This window comes from Megascapheus bottae, chromosome 12 (assembly GCF_031878675.1).
Source record: "Megascapheus bottae isolate mThoBot1 chromosome 12, mThoBot2.hap1, whole genome shotgun sequence".
Lineage (NCBI taxonomy): Eukaryota > Metazoa > Chordata > Mammalia > Rodentia > Geomyidae > Megascapheus > Megascapheus bottae.
The window spans coordinates 56,591,303-56,606,939 of NC_143520.1; the positions used below are offsets into that span (position 1 = coordinate 56,591,303).

The window sequence follows — 15,637 nt, forward strand, 5'->3', positions numbered from 1 at the left end:
AAAGACAGAAGTGGTACTGTGGCTCAAGTATTAGAGTGCTAGTCTTGAGCAAAAGAAGTGCAGGGACAGTGCCCAAGTCTTGAGTTCAAGCTCCAGGACTTGAAAAAGAAAACCCTGAAAATCCAGGGTTAAAACTATTTGTATTTGTAAGCATACTACTAGTCTAGAATGATTTGTCATGCCAATGGAAGCATATGAATGATAATAGAATTGGACATTACTGTTTTAGCTAAAGTGGTGCCTCAGCAGATCACACACACATCTCCTCGAATCCAGCCTGACTATCCTGCCGAGAGGAATAGCCTGATTCCCATTTCAGGACATCGTGCCTCTCCAAATCCTGTAGCCATGGAAACCCGGAGTGACAACAGGTAGGCAACACCATGTGCCAGTTATGCTACTCCTTTACTTTTGTTTTTTTATAATCAAGCAAAAATATCCCACAAACATGGCATATGTTTCTCTCTTCATATTTTCTCTGTGACAACACTGTATAATTCCTTTTTTAGTGTTATAAAATGTGCTCCTTTTAATATTCTCTTAGTATCCATTTAATTTTTTTTTTTTTTGGAAGTTAAACAGTTTTATTCTGCGCCTAGCATCGAGAATTATACTGACCAGTCAGGGTCGCCTCTAGGATGTGAGTGAGAGAGCGAAATCCATTTAATTTTTTAAATAATTTTTAGAATAAAGGTTTTAATATCTGACTTTCATCCACTTACTACCCCTGAGCCAATATATTCTCTTACTTACCCAGTTAAAGACACCAAACATGAATCTTTAGCTTCCTTACATTTAAATTTTTAAGAATATACATAGGCAGCCCGGGAGTTTGGCCTAGTGGTAGAGTGCCTACCTAGCATGCACAAAGACCCGAGTTCAATTCCTCGGTGCCACATACATAGGAAAAAGCCGGGAGTGGCGCTAAGGCTCAAGTGGTAGAGCTCTAGCCTTGTGAAATCCCAAGGACAGAGCTCAGGCCCTAAGCTCAAGCCCAGGACTAGAAAAAAAAAAAAAAAAAAAGAATACACACAGGCAGGTTGTTGTTCAATAAAATACTCTTCAGTTTTCATTTTGTCACATTTTTTTCCTCATGGTTGGATTCCAAATGTTCACCTTTGGAGGAATTATCCTTAAGTAATGTATTCTTACTGTTATTACCTTAGAGAGCTCCTGATAGTTTATGTCTGTATTGGTTATGTTAATATCAGTTAGTGAAGATGATGTTTGAATATTTTTCTGTTATAAACCTTTATTAAATACTTTGGAAATACATGTAATCTCTAAATATTCTGTCTCAGAATAAACTTTCAGGGGGCCAGGAGTTTGGCCTAGTGGTAGAGTGCTTGCCTAGCATGCACGAAGACCCGGGTTCTATTCCTCGGTACCCCACATACATAGCAAAAAGCTGGAAGTGGTGCTGAGGCTCAAGTGGTAGAGTGCTAGCCTTGAGAAAGTCCAAGGACAGTGCTCAAGCCCTAAGCTCAAGCCCAGGACTGGCAAAAAAAAAAAAAAAAAAAAAAAAAGAATAAACTTTCACTCAGTTTTAGTATTTATCGGTCATTTTTTATGGCTTATTAGTATGGTAGTTGCAAAAAAGTGAATTTCAGAGTCTAGGCTTACTGGCTCATAGTGGTAACCCTAATTAGTCAGGAGGTAGAAATTAGGAGGATCCTGTGTGTCATCCCAGCTGCTCAAAATAAGAGAGACCATTTGAGCAAAAAGAGAGCTATCTGAAAAATAACCTAAAACCAAAAAGGGCTAGAGGTATGGCTCAAGAGGTAGAGTACTTACCTGACAAACTACAAAGCCCCAGGTTCTGAAACCCCAATAATGCAAAAGAAAAGTAAGACTTTGTGTTATTTTCTCCATATTTTCTTCTTTGATGTTCTGATATGAAGATACTTACACTACCACATTTATTGATTTTGAACATTTTATTCTTTTAAGTCAGAATAGGCTTATGAATTTTTTTATCCATTAATCTTACCTATTTTGGTGCTCAAACAGTCTCTAATTTGGGCCTTAAGGGTACCTTCTACTTTTATGAGGTGCATCGTCTTGCTTCCCTTGTTTCCTGCCACGTGATACTAAGCTCTGGAACAAGCTGTTTTGCAAAGGAGCCTCTCTTTTTGCTGTATATTTGTCAGTTTGCTTAGGTCCTTCCAACAAGTAGAGGTAGGAAGCAGGTAACATCAGAGCATTTGAATGCATGCCAGCCATCTCCAATTCAACTCCATTCCTTCCACATGTCATATTTGTATCTCCTCCCATGATGAGAGCCCTCTCCAATGTACATAAAGTGATTTCAGATTTGAGTGGTTTTGTATTATTGTTCTTAATTACTAGTATGTATAGATGCTTTTACCTTTCACATTGGTCTTGTTCCTTTTAGCTCTAAAAGTTCATACATTTGGACCTACAAATAATGACAGTTTTTTTGTTTTGTTTTGTTTTTTTTGTTTTTAATGGGCAAGGTAGTGGTCTTTCATTTCCTTTTTCTTTACACCACCTTTTTTTTTATGATCACTAGAGTTCAATGCTACTATAGTAAAGCAGAGATAATAAAGTTCTTTTTTTAACCTCCTCTGTGAATCTAGTTTTTGTATATGGTTGGGATTATCTGGTTTTTGTACATTTGATAAAATTTGCCATTTAAAAAATTTAAGTGTAGTCTATTTTAAGTGGAATGAAGTAAAATAAAAAATTACTGAGTGTCTGAGACAGAGCCTCACTATGTTGTTGCCCAGGCTGATCTCAAACACTGGTCTCAAATCATCAGTCTGCCTCAGCCTTCTGATGACTGAGTCGTTATTTATTGTGAGCTGTTTGGGAAATTATTCTCAAAACTCACCATTAAAATGTTTTACACTTGTTGGCCTGGATATTTATAGAACCCACACAGGTTTTAAAGGCTGCATTTCCTCAGTGTGTGTGTCCTGTGAGTTAAGGTTGAGACACATTTGGGAGAAGTAGGCATGGAAGCTGGGAAGGATGTCAAGAGGAATGGGGTTGGATGATTAGAAGCTAAAGAAAGTAATGACTTTGTTTCATATAATCTGTGCTACATTTCTAGACCGTCTGTTCCTGTTCAGTTCCAGTACTTTTTGCCAACTTACCCACCCTCTGCATACCCACTGGCCGCACACACCTACACCCCAATCACCAGTTCTGTGTCCACTATCCGACAGTACCCAGGTAGGAGCCCTGCTTTTTAGAAGACTTTTCATATTTTCATTTCTGCCCACAATGAGAAAGAAATTAATCAGTGCACATTTCTGGTATGAGATTTAATTGTTCCAGCTTCTGTTTCCAGACTCAGGAAGACTAAATGTGGAAATATAAGGCCTTCATTCACCACCTTTGTGATCTCTGAAAGGATTGTCACATATTAATGATAATGAAATAGTTTTATCCTACTCAGAGGAAAATTGTGTTAATAGTTTTTGTGAAGTTTTAAACTGGTATTTCAATTACAGTGAATAAAGCTGTACTCTTTTGACACTGTTCATTTACAGAGTATCTATTGTGTTTTGGTTTTAGTCCATATATGTTTATCTTTCGCCATCCTGATTTGTGAATGTTCTTTTTGCTAACATGAGCAGAGCAATCAAATTTGAGTTTGTGTAATCTTTTGACTTTTGGAGCACTCTGGACCTCAGGAAACCTTATATAGATTGTGAGCCAGGTATAGTGTAATTTTTCCACTTGAGAAGCAGAGGCAGTTGAATTGAAAGTTTGAGATTAGCCTGGGCCACAAGGTGAGTTCTAGAACAGTCTGGCTTTCTTAGCAAGACCCTGTCTCAAAAACAAAAACAAAAACAAAAAAAAAACGGATTTTAAAAACCTGACTGTTGACACTGGAATTCTGTGGTCCAGTATGTCAGCCAGAGCCATGTGTGTCCATGAGCACTTGAGGGGACTGTTATCTTTTATCATTAAAGGAATTTTTGGAATAATTACACTAAATCAAATGCTTGATGAAACTCAAATATAGGTTAAGCATTTCTGATAAAAAAAACTTACTGTTCAAATTGAGATTACATTAAAGGTAAAATGTACCCTAGATTCTGATATATATATATATATATACATATATATATGAAAATATAAAATATCTATGTATTTTATAGTGGTTATGTTTGAAAATGATTATATTTTATATATTGAGTTAAGTAAAATTTATTATTAAAATTAGGTTCAGGGGTTAGAGACCTGGCTCAGGTGGTAAAGTGAAAGCAAAGAGTGTAAGCAAACATCAGATACCAAGTTCAAATCCCAATCTTGGACCAAAAGAAGAAGAGGAGGAGGAGGAAAAGAAAAAGAAAATTGAATGAGCTAGGAGTTAGTAGCTTAGTTAGTAGAATGCTTGCCTGGCAAAAATGAGGCTCTGAATTCAAACTCTAGTATCATGAAAAAAAAAATTTACACTGTGTTTGAATGAAAATAGCAAACCTAAACTCAAGGAAGCTGTTTAATAGTAAGAGGTAGTAGTAATTGAAAGAGAGTAAATGAGCGGTCAATGCGATTTAAACACAATATATGAGCCCTTTTACGCAACTAGCATGTACACACACACACACACACACACACACACACACACACACACACACACGAACAACAAGAATGTAAAGCAGGTTCTGTCCAGTGTGTAGGTACTCATGGAAGAGGAAAGAATACTTGATGTACATTGTGAAAATGGAACCATGAAGCTTGTGGAAACTGGTTTGAGAAGGTTGAGGAATCTAGGAGAATGATATGTATTAACTCTAAGGAAGGCATATTGTATACATATTTGGATATGTCAAATCGAAACTCCCTTGTTCCACTGGTAAATAATAATTTTTAAATGTGAGAAAAAAAATAACTTGATCTGTTTCTTTTTCTTTCTTTTTTTTGCCAGTCCTGGGCCTTGAACTGAGGGCCTGAGCATGTCCTTGGGCTTTTTCTTCAAGGCTAACATTCTACCACTTGAGCCACAGCACCACTTCCAGCTTTTTTTTCTATGTATGTGTTAGTAAGGAATCAAACCCAAATCTTCATTCATGCTAGGCAAGCACTCTACCACTAGGCCAAACTCCTAGCCCCTTTGCTTACCTCTTTTTAAAAAAATTATTTACTGGTTCTGGGATTTGAACTTGGAATCTTACAAGGAAAGCTTGCCTAGCAAGTGCTCTACTTGAGCCATCCCCCAACTTTTTTTTTCCCCCAGATAGGGTCTCACGTTTTCACCCAAGCTAGTCTTGGACTTTGGTTCTCCCATCTATACATCTGGTGTAGCTATGATTACAAGTGTGAACCACTACTCCCTGTTTATGAAAATGGGTTCTTCCTAACATTTTTGTGCCCTGGCTAAACTCAAACTTCAATCTTAATCTGTACTTACTAACAAAGTGTGTACTGCCACGTCTGGTTGACATAATCTTTTTTTTTTTTTTTAATGTGGTAACTGGAAACTTTTAATTGCATGTGACTTTATTTCCCTTTGATGCTGCTATTCTAAAATTTTATGCATTATAAGTATTTAATAGCTTTAGAAACAGATTTCTTCTCTCAGTTCAGACAAATGATTAGGGTTGTTTTTTTTTGAGTTTTGTTTTGGGGGTTTTGTTTGTTCTTATTCCTGGACATTGTCCCTGAGCTCTTCAGCTCAAGGCTAGTGCTCTACCCACTTGAGCCACAGCACCACTTCTGGTTTTCTGGTGATTAATTGGAGATGAAAGTCTCGAGGACTTCCGTACCCAGGCTGGCTTTGAACTGTGATCCTCAGATCTCACCCTCCTGAGTAGATAGGATTACAAGTCTGAGCCACTGGTGCCTGGCAGTGTTTTTTCTTTCTTTCCTTATTCTTCTTTTGTTGCAAAGGATCAAATCTACGGGCCTTATACATCCTAGACAAGTGATCCTATCTCCCAGCCCTAAAACATTCATTTCTCTTTGTTGCTTTCTGAGATATTTGTTGTTGGCCATCACCTGCAGTAGTTGAAATTAACATTGTAGGGGCTCAGAGTTTGGCATAGTGGTAGAGTGCTTTCCTAGCATACACGAAGACCCGGGTTTGATTCCTTGGTACCACATATATAGAAAGAAGTCAGAAGTGGTGCTGAGGCTCAAGTGGTAGAGCTCTAGCCTTGAGAAAGTCCAAGGACAGTGCTCAGGCCCTGAGCTCAAGCCCAGGACTGGCGGAAAAAAAAAAAAAAAATGAACATTGTAAGAGAAAGGATACCTTTTTTGTACTATCTCCAGTAGATATAATCCACTAAAAGCCCTAACTGCTATATTTCAGAAGTGCCTGAGACAGAACCTATCAATTCAAGATTCTTGATCTGAATTAAAGACCCATGCATTGGGGCTGGGAGTTTAGCCTAGTGGTAGAGTGCTTGCTTACCATTCACAAAGACCCAGGTTCGATTCTTCGGTAACACATAACACATTCATAGAAAAAAGCCGGAAGTGGTGTTGAGGCTCAAGTGGTAGAGTTCTAGCCTTGAGAAAATCCAAAGACAGTGCTCAGAAAAGCCCAGGACTGGCAAAAAAAAAAAAAAAATTGGATTTATCCCAGAAGTTTCATGTTTATTATTAGTATTTAGCACAGTTGCCTGGCTAATATTTAGTAGAGTTTTTGCTTGTTTTGATATGTTTTTAATGATTTTCAGAAAGACTACTAAATTGGTAGGAAGTAAAAAGTACAGTTTCAAGCAACCATGCTTTTTTCTTTTTTAATTTTGTTTTTTTGTTAAAAATTTTTTTTAATAGTGCTAAGAAGCAAACCTGGGCCTTGCACACATGAGATGCCTGCCAAGCTACACCCTCAGCTCTGTTTTTTCTGTTGTTGTTTTGGGCTTTTTGTGCCAATCCTAGGGCTTGGAACTTTGGGCTTGGGCTCTGTCCCTGAGCATTTTTTGTTCAAGACTAGTACTCTACAACTTGAGTCAAAGTTCTATTTGTGTCTTTTTGGTGACTAGAAATAAGAGTTTGATGGACTTTCCTTCTCCAAGCTGGTTTCAAACCAAGATCCTCCAAGCTCTACCTCCTGAATGGCTAGGATTATAGACATGAGCCCCTGGCACCTAACTCTGATTTGTTTTGTAAGCCAAGAATTTAGACCTTTAATAGTGAAAAAGTCTGCTTTTGTTTTACTGCTTTTCTCTATATATGTACTGGGCCTGTTTAAGCCAACCTTCTTGTCATACCTTTTGCATTTTTAGTTTCAGCTCAGGCTCCTAATTCTGCCATCACTGCTCAGACTGGTGTTGGGGTAGCTTCTACAGTCCACCTAAACCCCATGCAGCTCATGACTGTGGATGCATCGCATGCTCGACATATCCAAGGGATTCAGCCAGCACCCATCAGTACACAGGGGATCCAGCCAGCACCCATTGGGACACCAGGCATCCAGCCAGCACCCATTGGCACGCAGGGGATCCACTCAGCACCCCCAATCAACACACAAGGCCTTCAGCCAGCACCAATGGGTAGTCAGCAGCCAACACCTGAAGGAAAAACTTCAGGTAAATTCAACTCTTTCTTAGACAGTGATATAGAAAGTAAAAGTATAATTTGGGCTTTTCATTGTTTTGTTTAAATTTCTGTTAATGTTTTATACAAAGTTGATTACCAAAAGGATACACTTGGGTTTTAATCCTGCTCTGTCATTTGCTGTCTTCATTTTCCTAAGCCTTAGTTTCTTTTTCATAGCATGAGTTGCTTACAACTTAACCTTTTTTAAGGTCACTGTATAAGAATAAGTGGAACAGATTTACTTTAGAATTGATGTTCTTATTCAGTTTACCATTTCTCTCAGAGTGGAAAGCTGTAATACCTTGGCTTTTGTACTAGTGGCTGGCACTCTACCACTTGAGCCATATCTCCATTTACAGCTTTTTTTCTAGTTAATTGAAGAGTGTCTCCAATTGATAAGAGTTAATGAGAGTCTGCCTGAGCTGGCTTTGAACATTGATCCTCAGGTCTCAACTTCCTGAGTAGTAAGGATTATAAGCTAAGCTTTCGGATCTTGTATTAATCATTGTCAGGTTTACAAAGAAAGAATAGTGGAATCATTATTGTGTAAAATGGAGCAAGTCAGTGTTTGTGGAGTATTAGCTATTTCTCTGATATATTTAAAGATTGGCTGTGCATGGTAGCACATGCCTGAAATACTAGTACTTGAAGTGGGGCACAGTGGCTCATGCCTGTAATCCTAGTTACTCAGGAAGCCGAGATCTGAGGGTTGCATTTCAAAGCCAGCCCAGGCACTAAAGTCTGTGAGACTCTTATCTCCAGTTAGTCACTAGAAAAGGGGAAGTGGAGCTGTGGGCTCAGGGGTAGGTGGTGGCCTTGAGCTGAAGAAGTCAGGGAGAACACCCAGGCCTAGAGTTCAAGCCCCATTTAAATCTGTCAAACATTGGTAATCTCAGATTATAGTCTCATGGTGACCAGTATTTTGATGCTATTAAGTATATAGTTAAAATAGCTATTGATTATCTTCCTAAAGATAAACTGATGGGGGCCCAGGAGTTTGGCCTAGTGGTAGAGTGATTGCCTAGCATGCATGAAGACCCAGTTTCGATTCCTTGGTACCACATACATAGAAAAGCCAGAAGTGGTGCTCAAGTGGTAGAGCGCTAGCCTTGAGGAAAGTGCTCAGACCCTGAGATCAAGCCCAGGGCTGGCCAAAAAAAAAAAAAAAAAAAGATAAACTGAGGGGGTAGTACTATTCCTAGGGGCTAATGACAGATGTCTTAGTTTACAAAAACTGTTTAAACTTTTTTTTTTTTTTTTTTTTTGGTGGGTCATGGGGCTTGAACTCTGCCTAGGTATTGTCCCTGAGCTCCTCAGTTCAATGCTACCACCCTACCCCTGGGCCTGCGCACTGTCCCTGAGCTCTTTAGCCCAAGGCTACCACTCTACCCTTGAGCCAAGCCCCATTTCCCGTTTTTCTAGAGATGAATTGGAAATGAGTCTCAGGTTCTGGGGCCGGGAGTTTGGCCTAGCGGTAGAGTGCTTGCCTAGCATGCACGAAGACCCAGGTTCCATTCCTCAGTACCAGCTGGAAGTGGTGCTGAGGCCCAAGTGGTAGAGTGCTAGCCTTGAGAAAGTCCAAGGACAGTGCTCAGGCCCTGAGCCCAAGGCCAGGACTGGGGAAAAAAAAAAAAAAAAGTCTCAGGTTCTTTTGTGCCTGGGCTGGCTTTGAACCCTGATCCTCCAATCTCATCCTCCTTAGTAACTAGGGTTACAGGTGTGAGCCACGATGCCCGGCTTAAACATTTTTTTGAAAGTATTTTGCAGCATGTTATCTAGTAGATCCTGCTTCTGTTTATGGCTTTTTATTTTATTATATTGTCTTGACTCAGTTCTCCCATTTCTAAAATAAAGGTGATAGTAAACATTAAGTAAAAAATGTGATTTAGTTTTTAAATATTCTGTGTGTCTATTCATGCGTTAGTGTTACTATAGATTGAACAAAGCAAAAATGGTATAGATACATATCAATAGATTTTGTGATCTCCCCCATGTACTTTTTAGACATGTGAACATTGTACATTGTTTCTTATCCTTGTGTGTGTGCACGTGTGTGTGTGTGTGTGTACACGCACGCAAACACGCACTGACCCACATCTGTAGACTCCCTTCAATTTTCTTACAAGTGGGAAATTTATAAATACCTAGTGCTGATGGTCTAGTCATCTATTTGTGTATTGTGGGGTTTTGTTTTTTCTTTTTTGTTTTACTGAGGCTTGAAATCAGGACTTCAACACTCACCCTCAGGTCTTTGTTCACACTGGTACTTTACCACTTGAGCCATGCACCAGTCTGGCTTTGTGCTAGATTGGAGATGAACTTTCACAGACTTTTTTGCAAGGCTGGCTTTTTGAACCATGATCTCCCAGATCTCATCCTCCTTAGTAGATAAGATTATAGGCATGAGCCACCAGCCCCCAGATTTTATTCCCATCTTACATGACATTCTAGTAACATTTCTCCCGTTTCTTTCTTTCTTTGTCCTTTCCTGCTGCATCTCTTTCCTCTAGCAGTGGTGTTAGCAGATGGAGCCACAATTGTGGCCAACCCCATCAGCAATCCATTCAGTGCTGCTCCTGCAGCAACGACTGTGGTACAGACTCATAGCCAGAGTGCTAGCACCAATGCTCCAGCACAGGGTTCATCTCCCAGGCCAAGCATACTCCGAAAGAAACCTGCCACTGATGGGTAAGTACATTAGGAAGCGCCAGTGACACCTCTGGTTCTAGATTGTCCGTGCCTACAACAACCAAATCAATGATTTCTTGAAGTTTTAAAATTTCCTCCTAAACAACTTAACCCTTAGTTTATTTATTGGAATTTTGCCTACCTCAGACTAGTATATTAACGACATTCCGTTTCTAAGCATTGTTCCATATTGCTTATAAATTCTCTCTGGTTCTGGAAGTTTAATCCTTGAATTTTAGATTATAATTAGCTCTTCGGGCTTGGTATTATGTTAATGAATACTGTACTTTTTACTAAACATTCAACATGAATTGTTGCTAAAGGATAATAGTAAATAGCAGTAGGCTTTTACATTGCTTTTTAGTTGGTGGGTGATAGAACAGAAAGGCCTGTAGTGACTTTGCAGTAGAGATGAGCCATCATAAAAAGAGATCACACTGGAGTTGGTGGCAGTGTCAGCATCAGAGGTTAACACAACACAAATTGCTGAAAGTAGTCTCCATACAGCATTGTAGACACACAGAGCTTGCATGGACTGTAGAGATTCTACCTTTGCTCGTTATGAACTTGTAAAGATCTTTCATTGTTGTGGTTGGGTTTTTGTGGGGGGGGTGTTTTTTTCATGTCATTACTGAGTATTGAATTTAGGGCCTTGGCACTATCTCTTTAAGTTTTTCATTCAAGGCTAGTACTTTACCACTTGAGCCACACAGCTCCATTTTCAGCTTTTTGTGATTGAGGTAAGGATCTCAGCTCCTGGGTGGTTAGTATTATAGGTGTGAACCAGCAACACCTGATTTAAGATTGGTTTTCAAGTGTGTGTCAGCTCAAGGTGAGGTACCCCTATTAATAAATACACAGCATGATTTGTGGTTAAGATAGGTTGATCAGGCACATCTAAATTGCTTACTTTCAGAATCTTAAAAATGTATGTATGGGCTGGGTTTTGTTTTGTTCTACATCAGGTGTAGGGGAGTAGAATGAAGTCCTTCATCAGATATAGAAACTCCTGTTGGCTTTAGGCTTCGTTTACCTGGCACATTGTTTTCCATCCCTTCACTGTCAGTCTCTGTGTCTGTCTGTGAGATATATGTCTTGCAAATAACAAATAGTTGAATTTTGTTTTTTAATCCAATCGAACAATCTACTTCTTTTTTGTTGCTATTGGCTGTACAGAATTTGGACTCATGGTCTTGCACTTATACTTCATACTGAGCCATGTCTTCAGCCAATGTGCATGTTTTATTTGGGGGCAGCACTGAGGTTTGAACTCATAGCTAGGCCTCAAGCCCCTTTTTTTTATTAAATAATTTATTAATGTTGATTTTTACATCATATTTTAAATGACAAGTTTAACAAACAAGTGTTCAAGAAGGGAATCTCTATTTACAATCACTGGGACTTAGTATTTAGACCTTAATCAAAATTAGTCTAAAGGTTTGTATGTCATAGAAACATATTAATTTATGAAATAAAACATTATGTTTATAGTCGTAGGTTTTTATGTCTATATAGTTACGTTTATATTTCCATTACCATATCCATAGCATTGGGTATGTAGTTATTGAGTCCTCGCTCTTGTAGTCTTTGGATCTAATAGCCACATATTAAGGATACCATGCGCCTTTTGTTCCTTAGGTCTTGACTTGTCTCACTCAACATGATTCGCTCTAGATTCATCCACTTTCCTGCAAATGCCATTATTTTATCTTGTCTGTTGCTCAAGCCCTTTTTTTATGCTGGTTATTTTCTGCCCAGGTTCTTGCCTGGACTACTGTCTGACTTTATTTTATTTTGGTCAGTCATGGGGCTTGAATTCTGGGCCTGGGCGCTGTCTCTGAGCTCTTCAGCTTAAGGCTCTCACCCACTTCTGGTTTTCTAGTAGTTCATTGGAAATTACAGTCTCATGGACTTTAGTGCCCAGGCTGACTTTGAACCACCATCCTCAGATCTCAGCTTCCTGGGTAGCTAGAATTACAGGCATGTGCCACCATGCCCAGCCCGTCTGATTGTTTTTGGTTCCTGTTGTAGCTGGAATAACAGTCACATGTCACCACACCCTGTTGTCCATTGATTGCCCCTGCCCTGGTCTAGTCTTCTGATCCTCCCAGTTTCAGCCTGCAAGTAAGCTAAGATTGCAGGTGAGAACCACGGATGCCTAGCTCAAAAAAACAATTACAAACACACAGGATGGGGGCAATAGAATTCTCAAAAATTGAGGCTGCAGGACCAGGAGTTTGGCCTACTGGTAGAGTGGCTTGCCTAGCATACATGAAGAACTGGATTTGATTCCTTGGTACCACATACCTAGAAAAAAGCTGGATGTGGTGCTGAGGCTCAAGTGGTAGAGCCCTAGCCTTGAGAAAAGTCTAAGGACAGTACTCAGGCCCTGAGTTGAAGCCCAGGACTAGCACCAAAAAAAAAAAAAAAAAAATTGAGGCTACAAATAGCATGACAAGTGATCAGTGATCACAGCCTTCTGTAAGACAGTTTTGTGTTATGCCTATGCTGGAGTAAATTAAAGGCTATATTTAAACTGGAGAGCATCATCTGGCACCAGTGGCTCATGTCTGGAATCCTAGCTACTCAGGAGGCTGAGATCTGAGGATCCCAGTTCAAAGCCAACCTGGCAGAATAGTTCGTGAAACTTTTATATCCAATTAACCAGCAAAAAATAAAATAGATTGGATAATATTCAAAGAGACCAAGGATAGGAATAAATAGCAATGATAGGAGAGGTCTATCTCTTCCCCCACCCCCCCACCCCCACCTCTTTTTAAGCCAGTCTTAAGGCTAGCACTCTACCACTTGAGCCACTGCATCATTTCTGGCTTTTTCTATGTATGTGCTACTGAGGAATTGAACCCGGGTCTTCATGTATGCTAGGCAAGCACTACCTCTAGGCCAAACTCCTGGCCCCTGAAAGCCATCTTTTTTAAGGACAGTGGCTAAAACCTAGTTAAATTGCAGAATCACATTCTCTACCCACATTTGAAGTATACTGCCACTTCTTAATTTCTAGAGGTACAAAATCTGCACATGGTTTACTTCATCAACCAGCACAATAGAGGCTACAAGTCTTTTTTTAAACCAAAAATGTCCTGAGTGGCCAACCAAGGATGAAATATGAAGATTTTTCAGACTATTTCCTCTTTTAGCTGATAGAACCTGGGCAGTTGAACTTTACTCTCTTGAGAGAACTCTCCTTTCCTTCTGGGGAGCCTATGAAACCCTGTGGGAAAACCCTAAATACATCAAAATTAGGGGGGTTCCTAAAGACTAGGAGCAGACTGTGTCAGACAACTTCAGTTGACAAGCCCTTTTCATGTGCTGAGAGCTTTTACCCAGTTTCTTCAATCCTTCTATTGCTTATTATAAGCATGCCACCAAGGATAACCAGGTATCTGAGGGCCCACTAAGACTGAGACCCTACTAAACACACCAGATCCTACCCAGAAAGCTGTAGAGGCAAGACAAGAAGAATAACACTAAAAACCAATGGACAAAAACTATCAATGATTTCCTACAGAGGAAATAACTTTGTCTATGTCACAGGAATATTGTATGTGAAAGGATGACTCAGAGAACATAGATTGTCATAGCTAGATATGGTGTTGCTTCCTATAATCCACAATTGGGAAGCAGAGCAAAAGAATCACAAGTTCAAGGTCATTCTGGGCTTCAGAGCAAAATAAAAGGGGGGGGGTAGGAGAGGAGAGGGAAGATCTTATCCTAAAATGTAAGATAGGATAGCAGAAAGTGGAAGATAAGAAATATGGAGAAAAAAACATGAAAGAGAAAATGGAGGAAATAGGCAAGAAACAAGAACAACCTAGTGAAGAAATCAAACCTTCAACAAGTGGAGTTTCAATAAGGTAGATCAGATTAATGGGAATCATTCTATCAGTCACAGTGATTGACAGAAAATGACCAAAATCCAAATGCTCAAGTTTCCAAACTTAAAGATATTCTCAGCGGTTAACCCACACAAGTGTTTGAAATTTCACATTATTGGAGCCAAAAAGAATCTTGTAAGCACAACAACACATTCCAATAACTGAATCCAGTATCTGTTTTAAGTTCCAATTAATTAAAGTTCACATTATCAGAACTGCAATGTAGCTCCATAGTAGAACACTTACACAAGGCTCTAAATGTGATCCCTGGTACCACGAAAAATAAAAAAAATTACACTGCAAATTTATTCCTCTATTTCCCTGTCACACTTAAAATGTGCTCTTTGGGCAGAATAGATTCAGAGGCTTGGTTAAATTCATGTTTGATTTTGCAGATAACAGATAATAGTGTGTGCCTTTCAGGAGTAAAATTTTTGGTTTTTTTTTGGTAGCCCGGAAGCTTGAACTAAGGGTATGGGCACTGTCCTTGAGATTTTTCAAGGCTAGTGCTCTACCACTTGAGCCACAGCACCACTTCTGGTTTCTTTTCTATGTATGTGGTACCAAGGAATTGAACCTGTATGCTAGGCAAGCACTCTACCACTAGGCCACTCTGCTGGCCCAGCCCCTAGCATTTCTGTCTTTTCCTTTAGTATAAACAAAAACTAGCCTATGCGGGTGGCTCACGCCTGTAATCCTAGCTACTCAGGAGGCTGAGATCTGAGGATCAAGGTTGAAAGCCAGCCCCGGCACAAAAGGACCTGAGACTCTTATTTCCAATTAACTTCTAGGAAATAGGGGCTTGGCTCAAGGGTAGGGTGGTAGCCTTGAGCTGAAGAGCTCAGGGACAACTGCCCAGGCCAAGCTCAAGCCCCATGACCCCCCCACACACACAAAAACAACCTACTTTCCAACCTTCTGGCTCCTTGGGTTCTTCCCTTTCACCTTTTGCAAACAGTGTGTGCATATAGCTCTAGTCTTGTCAGCACCTAAATCCAACGAGTTATCCATACCTTATTTTCTTTCTTTCTTTTTCTTTGCCAGACCCGGGCTTGAGCTCAGGGTCTGAGCACTGTCCTTGGACTTTTCTCAAGGCTAGAGCTCTACCACTTGAGCTTCAGCACCACTTCTGGCTTTTTTTCTAAGTATGTGGTACCAAGGAATCGAACCTGGGCCTTCATGCATGCTAGGCAAGCACTCTGCTACTAGGCCAAACTCCCAGCCCCCCCTTATTTTCTTTTTTATCAGCATCTATTAGCTGTATAAAACAGGTTCTTTTGTGACAGTTCCACCCATGCATCACCTCTCCCTCTCCAACTCCATCTCCCAAAACAATTTTGAGAAGTTTTATTGTTCTGTTTTCATACATGTGTACAAACCACTTCAACCATGTTCTTCCCCTTTGATCTCCTTCCTAATCCTCTCCTTTTCGATGAACGCACCAGCACTCAGTGGAACCTGCCTCACTTCCTATCATCTTTCTGCCATTTTTTTATAGTGTCTTAAGAAAGGCACCAAGGGGCTCCACCAGG

The 15,637-nt window shown here is 39.8% G+C and overlaps 1 protein-coding gene across 5 annotated transcripts in view; it reads left to right on the top strand.

Moving 5' to 3' along the window:
* The window catches only part of Sap130 (Sin3A associated protein 130), a 67,497-nt gene that overhangs the window by 28,282 nt on the left and 23,578 nt on the right, over positions 1-15,637 (top strand). For 4 of the 5 annotated variants that reach the window (XM_090343010.1, XM_090343011.1, XM_090343009.1 and 1 more), the window contains exons 11-14: positions 230-371; positions 3,077-3,198; positions 7,209-7,511; positions 10,032-10,209. In XM_090343010.1, coding sequence (XP_090199136.1) covers positions 230-371; positions 3,077-3,198; positions 7,209-7,511; positions 10,032-10,209 — 745 coding nt within the window. The remainder of the gene's footprint in view (positions 1-229; positions 372-3,076; positions 3,199-7,208; positions 7,512-10,031; positions 10,210-15,637) is intronic. The other variant, XM_090343008.1, reaches the window with a different exon arrangement.